This window comes from Notolepis coatsorum (assembly GCF_963971535.1).
Source record: "Notolepis coatsorum genome assembly, contig: SCAFFOLD_1857, whole genome shotgun sequence".
Taxonomy (NCBI): domain Eukaryota; kingdom Metazoa; phylum Chordata; class Actinopteri; order Aulopiformes; family Paralepididae; genus Notolepis; species Notolepis coatsorum.
The window spans coordinates 17,501-25,000 of record NW_028173788.1 but is presented as its reverse complement, the minus strand read 5'-3'; the positions used below and the strand labels follow the sequence as shown (position 1 = coordinate 25,000).

General features: G+C 52.8%; 1 protein-coding gene across 1 annotated transcript in view; it reads right to left on the bottom strand.

Moving 5' to 3' along the window:
* LOC311247564 (A-kinase anchor protein 6-like) overlaps positions 1-7,500 on the bottom strand; it is a gene marked incomplete at both ends in the record, with an annotated part of 18,572 nt that overhangs the window by 10,046 nt on the left and 1,026 nt on the right. The window contains one exon of the mRNA XM_084338601.1: positions 5,436-6,167. Within this exon, the coding sequence (XP_084194727.1) occupies positions 5,436-6,167 (732 nt within the window). The remainder of the gene's footprint in view (positions 1-5,435; positions 6,168-7,500) is intronic.

Genomic DNA, 7,500 nt, shown 5'->3' with positions numbered 1-7,500 from the left:
CTTTGCTAAATGTATTGTGAATAACGGTGTTTTTTCCCAAAACGTGTGTTGTTGCAATGCATTTGGGATACGTTGCGGGTTGTGTGTGAGCTGTTTCTGTCACTGGCAGTTAGCTTCTCCGTGCAGATCGTGATGTATTGATCTGGTTGTTGTGTGGGAAACATCATGGTGTTTATGTGTACCGTGTACTCACTACTAAGGCAACTGACCTATGAAGCTATGCTTGGTGACAAGTGAGTAAAAGAATGTTCTTTCTCAGACTGTAATGACAATGAACAGTGAGTTCACACATTAACAGGTTTTCCTGTTTTAACTGGCCGTATTGAGGGTAAAATAGGAGGATTGTGTTTTTCCCCCCCGGTTCCCTGGGGACTTTATCACCTCCTATCAGACATGTTGTGCATTAATTGTGTCTTTTGTGTGGTAGGGATACGATGTGACTCTTAGCTTGATTGCTGAGGTTGTGCTAAATCTGCTGGAGAAACTTATTTCCTAAAGGGAAATTGGTTTGGTTGCTGTCATGTGTGCTTAGCAAGGCCTGTGGTCGATACTAATCAAGAATGATGTATTCTCTCATTGTGAAAAAAACGGCGTTCCTCTGTTGAGTGTTTTTGCCATTTTTTGTAGGTGATGATGGGTTGTGTGTGTCATGTGACCTACAACTGGGTTGTACTGGCCACAGAAGCACATGTGTATGTTGGACCGGGGTTCTTAGAGCCTTCTCTATTCTGTGTTTTTCCTTAGTAAAAATCAGATAGCAGGTTAGCTCATGCGCTGTGTGGAGCTGTGAAACGCTTCATAGAGCTGACTATGACTGTGTCATATTCTCTTTTTGTCGTTACGTCGTATCATGGGTGTGGGGTCGTAAAGGGGTGAACTGGTAACCTTTCCTCTCCCCATTGTTCTGTCGGTCAGGGGTACACCCCCTGTCCTTCAAGGTTCCCGTCACGTGGCGGTTCGGCACGTTACGGGGGGGGGGGGGGGGGGGGGGGAGGGAGTTCCTGGTCCCACGGCCTGGTATATTGGGCGTGTGCACCGCAGGAATTCCCCCGCCATAGAGTACGTCACCGTGCGCGTCTCTGTTGGTAGGACTTCCGTGTGCTGTTCAGGTCCATGTGATGGATCTGTTTTCAGGGGGGGTGGTCAGGGCTCCTCCTCACCAAGCGCCTACTCAGGCCTTCTGTGAGTTCGGACTCCTTCTTCCATGTGAGGAAGCCTCCATCAGAGTACAGAGCCTTCCTCCTCAGATTGTCAAAGTGAGTGGACCCTCTAGAAGGGTCCTTTTCTATTGTATGTATATTCGATTCAATTCGTTTATTGAGTGTGTATGGGTTCGGTGCCTCTTCCCCGGAGGCCCTAAAACCAGTTTTTTACATGGCTCAAGGTGCAATATATTCTTTTCAATCTGTACAGCTCGCGTGGGAAGTCTCTCTGGGGATCCCCGTCTCTTTCCTATGGGAGGGTGGTGGGATGTAAAAATGTGAACATTTTTACCCCGGCTGTGTAGACTGGGATACATACTGTTGATGCTTCCTTCTTTCTATTCCAGAAGTGTTGGAGTTAGGGAGTGTCACACCCCTCTTGTCGTTCCCCTGGGCGCCTTGGGGATTCAATGACAGGTCTAAATAGCCTGTTCATTGATGGGGGTGTGTCCCGATGCACGTATAGTGCTAGCTCGCTGTAAACAGGCGATTGACTGGCACGCCTTGGTTGCTTGTGGTTGAAACAGCGTTTTTATAAAGCAACTGAGATGGGGGTTTTTCCTCTTCCGGCGACCACATCCCATGACCTGGGTGGGTTGTCGACGGATTCTCGTTCATGTCTGGGGGATGATGACGGGATGGATCTGAACATATGTAGTGGGGTCTCACGCCCTTGGGGTGGGCCACCAGGCGCGGTTCGTCCGAACGTCTGGGTGGCGCCTTCTTTTCATGTTAAGATCAACACGCATATCTGCCCTTCTCCTGGAGTAGGCATGTCGGCGTGGTTAGGGCACGGGACTGGTTCTGGTCACGCTGGTCCAGATCAGTTGAACCCGTTGTCCGCCGGGGATGCAGATCTGCTGTTCTGGTACCCTGAGGGACTTGGGCTTTTTTCAGGGGGAAAAATGCCAGGTCGGTCTGGGTGTCACAGGGTTAAGCGCTATGGAGACCCTGGTTGGGTATGTTTTTACTCAGCACTGTCGTCATGGCTTACAGCCATGCCATTCTGTACGCGCTCGATCTCGTCGGATCTCGGCCGCTACACAGGTTGGTCCTGGTTAGTACTTGGTTGGGAGACCGCCGGGGAATACCGGGTACGGTGTGCTTAGGGGCTGGTTCTCCATTATTTTTCGCTCCTCTCTCACGCATGGCGAAGAGGGGCCTGTGGGGGTGGTTTTTTTTTTTGACCTCCTCTGGTGACCCTGTGCTTCCCGTACCGCCAGGCCCGGTCCGAAGTGATGTTTGCGACCCGTAGGCCTGGGTTAACCCTTTTTGGAAACTGAAACACTTGTACTGCGGTATAGCCGGTGTATACCCGCAGGTGTGTTTTGGAGTTTTTTCTTGAGGGGTTATAGGAACAACCACCGCATTGGGTAACACCGAGGTGGTTGATTCCCTGGTGTGTTGGAGCAGTGTCAACTCCCGGGTTCACCGTTTGAGGGTGCCCCTGCACGTTCATGACGTCTGCCAATCGTGTCAGCCTTCTCTGCCTCGACCCCTCTGGGTGGGGGTTGTTAAATGGAGGCTTGGTCATGCAACACCGCCAGCTTACGCTCCTTCCGCCGGGGCGGCTGTGTTCAGCTGTCCCCTCTGGCGCCTGTCTCGTCCGCAGTCTCCAGGCTGGGGTTAACAGCCTGTTGCCTGGTTTTTCCCCGGTGCGCTGCCTGCTTCCGTTGGTTAACCTTTTTTTGTGTGCTTACGGCCATGCTGACTGCCTATTCTGCAGGGTCAGTGTGCCAGGCGGTGTACTATTGGGGGGACGGGGCCCGCTCGGCTTACGGCCATACCGACCTGAACACGCCCGATCTCGTCCGATCTCGGAAGCTGGGCAGGTTCTGGCCTGGTTGGTTCCGCCTGGGAATACCAGGTGCAGTAACTGAGGGGCCTTTGTCCGAATACGCTGGCGATGTGGGGGGCGGGGCACTACGTGCCCACCTGGTGGGGTCTTGATGCTGGCATCATGGACTTCTCCGGGCCCCCATTCTAGGGAGTCCAGTCCTTTTGGTGGGTCTGGGTCTTCCTTCGTGCTCCGCTGCTACGGCCTTGCCACGGGGTTGGGTTTGCCCTTGACCCCGTGATTCTGGGGGCAGTAACGAGGTTGTTCCTCCGTTCGTTCCCGGGTGGCATGCGGGTTGTGCGTGTGTGTAGTCGTGGGGTCAAGCCACGGTCTGCTCACCCTGTGCGTTGAGTTGCTTGAGTGCCTCTTCGCACGGTCGGGTCCGTCGCCCTCCCGTGACGTCCCTAATAGGGGGGCTACCCTCCATTAGGGGGGGTCGGGGGGGCTCGGCCCTCCCTGTTCTGATGGTTTTGGGGGGCTGTCAGCGGGGTGTATTTGTCAGCCAAGTGGCTCCGCTTGGCCTCCCTTGTGCAGTAGCGATGCCAAGCTAAGCCACTAACGATACAGAACGTTAGGTTATGACTATAACCAAGTTCTGTTAGTTAGGGGCGATGCTTGGCATCGGACGGCCGCTGCAGCCCTTGTCCTCACCTTGTGGTGAAAGCTTGGGAAGGAGGAGAGCAGGTGACCACACACCTGCTTATGAAGGTAAGCTGATGAGGGGTGTGGTCAGACTAATACTGGTATTAGAGGTACATTTGTGGTTTATTCAGTACGCGTGCACGTACGCGAGATAGTGCAGTAGCGATGCCAAGCATCGCCCCTAACTAACAGAACTTGGTTATAGTCATAACCTAACGTTAAAGGTCAAATTTGTATTACATGGTACTGTGCTTTGTTGACTTTTTTTTTGTTTTGGTGTGATGTGTGGCTTGGATTGCAGTGGGTATAGGGGGGGGGGGGGGGGCGAGGGGGGGCGAGGGGGGGGGGGGGGGTGCTACCGCTGGTGACTCTTCTGATCTGATCCGCTGTATAGACAGTTATGGAATTCAACATTCAGCCTAATGTGCACCAATGTTGGCGTCCTTGACGTGAAAGAGGTCGAGAGTCGCTGGTTTGGGAGGGGGCCCAAGCAGGGTGGCCGTGTGGGGCGTGAGATGAGGGATGAGAGCAAAATAGGTCAATTTAGCTCAAATTTAGAGATGTCCCCAGGGCGCCCTCGTGGCGCATACCATAGTGCCTCGCGCACCTACACGGCCGACCCGGGTTCGATCCCAGCTCCCGTCGTTATTTGTCGCATGTCCTCCCCACCTCTCCTCCTGTTCGCCCTCTCCTCTGTCGGTCCTGCGTGACCAATAAAGCTGTAAAAATGCTAAAAAATTATAAATAAAAAAAAACTTAGAGATTTCCGCTAAATGAACGTAATTGAGAAAGTGTTCATTCTCAGCGCTGTATAACGGCATTCAAAAGTGCGTTCATTCTCAGCACTGTATTATAACGGCGTTCAAAGGTGTGCCAGATTTCATATGCATTTCAGCCGAAAACCCAGTTAAAACACACTGTAAACAGGCTTCAAAATAATGCGGAAAACCACCCAATCTGGCAACGCGCCTGTCACCCCTGGCTACGTCATCAGACTCCTCACAACAAACAAGGTGGAACTGCGGAATCGGCGAGCATTAGTATCATGGAACGAAGCCGAGAGCTGCAGCAGCACTCGCTCAGAGTCAGACTCTACGGCGTCGGCGTATGAGCATTTAAAAGAGTTTAACGTTAAAGTCAGTAGGCCTACTGACTCAGACGGAAAAAATCTAACGTTTGTCTGTAAACTTTGTCCACCCGGTTTAAAGAAGCAAGTCCGTACATCGACGACGTCGACAGCAAACCTTAAACGGCACATTGAGAATAAGCAAAAGTCCAGTTTTTGTTTTCATAATAAAGACAATTCAAGCTAAGTTTTTCCTCATGTTTTTGAAAATATACTGTAGAGATGAAAGCTGCAGCTGCTACTAGTGTGGACTGAATGGGCGGCAGCAAAGCGTTATGGAAATGCCAGTATTCCGATTGCTGTCTGTGGTTCAATAATTTGTACAAATAATAGCTCGCGGCAACGTATTGAAAAAAGAACTATAAACTATAAATTAGTTCATTTTGAAACCATGAACTTTAGTAAAAAAAAAATGTATTATGAACTATGAACTGAACTAGTTCATTAAAAAAATTGTGAACTGTGAACTGAACTAGTTCATGTAGTCTTCAAGATCATCTTATCGAATGGCTTTGTGTAACGCAAAATAAAACAGACACACACACACACACACACACACACACACACACACACACACACACACACACAATAGACACAAAAAACAAGGTAAATAAGAGAGGTCTCCGACCTGCAGACTCTCGTAGGACTGCGAGACGCCCTCCTCTGGGTACACCGAGTCCAGCTCCAGCCAGAACCGGGAGCGGTTCGGAGGATCCAGCAGGGAGGGGGAGCTGCGACTCAGCTCGGCCTGGAACCGGAGCCCCGCGAGGGGGCTGCCGCTCCTCAGACCTCCCCCCCCCGGCCCCGCGTCACCGCCGCCGACACCGGAGCGTCTCTCCGAGAACACGGCGGCCCTCTTGGGATGCAAGGCCTCCGTCGGAGAGGACACGTGGAGGGGACGCTTCCAGCCCTCGCCGCAATGCATCGTGGGTCCCGGCGGTGGCAGAGAGCGGCCGCTGTTGTCGGGCGAGTCGGCGGTCTGGACCTCCCCTTGACCCGAGCCCTGTAGGGTGGACGTGTTGGCCACGAGGGTCCGGAGATCCGCGCTCTGGATGAGTTCCGGGAGGTCCCGTTGGAGCTCTGGGTAGGAGCACTGCTGCGGGGTGCGGTCCTGGGTCCACCCGAACTCCTGGTTGTTGGGTCCCTGGTGGTCCGACGACCCCTGCCCCTGCCCCCCCGGGACAGAGCTGCTCTCCGAGCCCGGGTCGGTGCCCCCCTGCGTCTCGGGGTCGTCGTCGTTGGGGCTGTAGTCACTGAGCTCGAAGGCGGTGATGCCGCAGTCCAGCGAGAAGTAGTCCTGGCTGCAGCGGATGGTCAGCTGACCACAGTCGTCCACCTCCGTCAGAGCGTCCAGACGGTTCTGGAGCTCTGGAGCGGGGGGAGGGGGGGGGAGGGGGGGGGGGGGAGGGAGAGAGGGGGGGGGAGAGAGAGAGGGGAGGGAGGGGGGGGGGTGGAGAGAGAGGTGGGGGAGGGAGAGGGAGGGGAGGGAGAGGGGGGTGGTAGAGAGAGAGGGGGGGGGAGGGGGGGTGGAGAGAGAGGGGGGGGGAGAGAGAGGGGGGGGGGGAGATAGAGGGGAGGGGGAAGGGGGGGTGGAGAGAGGGGGGATAGAGATAGAGAGACAGAGAGAGAGAGAGAGAGAGAGAGAGAGGGGGGAGGGGAGGGAGAGAGAGGGGGGAGAGAGGGGGGGATAGAGACAGAGAGAGAGAGACAGAGAGAGAGACAGAGAGAGGGAGGGGAGAGAGAGAGGGAGGGGAGAGAGAGGGGGGTATAGAGAGAGACGAGAGAGAGAGAGAGAGAGAGAGAGAGAGAGAGAGAGAGAGAGAGAGAGAGAGAGAGAGAGAGAGATGAGAGAGAGAGAGAGAGAGAGAGAGAGAGAGGGAGAGAGGGAGGGAGGGGGAGGGGAGGGAGAGACAGAGAGATGGAGAGGATAGAGAGATTGAGAGGAAAGAGAGAGAGAGGGGAGGGGATATAGAGAGAGGAAGAGAGAGGGGGGGGGGAGTAGTAGATACAGAGATAGAGGATGAAGAAGAGAGAGAGAGACAGAGAGAGGGAGGGAGGGGATATAGAGATAGAGAGGTAAAGAGAGAGAGAGACAGACAGAAAGAGGGAGGGAGGGGATAGAGAGATGGAGAAGAAGAGATAGAGAGGAAGGGTGAGAGGGAGGGGTAGAGAGATAGAGAGGATGAGAGAGAGACCGACTTCATCGTAAAGGTGAGAAATACATCTGAGAGCAGAATGATAGACCGTGTCTAGAGGTTTAACAGTGGAAGGAGCAGCCTGTCTATGAATCACATCTCCATAATCCAATAGAAAAACTTCTTCAGGGGCGCCAACTTTTACTATTTACGTAGACTATTCTGTTTTGTGTTTTTTGTGTTTACATGTGATGTATTGTATATTGTATACATGCACTTATATTATGTTCTTGTGTGATGTACCGCACATTTTATTGCTGTCTGATATATTGCAAATGTTATTGCTGTCATCTTGGCCAGGTCTCCCTTGCAAAGGAGATCTTGTATCTCAATGGGAATTTCCTGGTTAAATAACGGTTTATAAAAAAAAAAAAAAAAAAAAGTGCATTCTTGGTAGTGTAGTACCAGGTTCTAAGTGCATTCTGGGTAGTGTAGTACCTGGTTCTAAGTGCATTCTGGGTAGTGTAGTACCTGGTTCTAAGTGCATTCTGGGTGGTG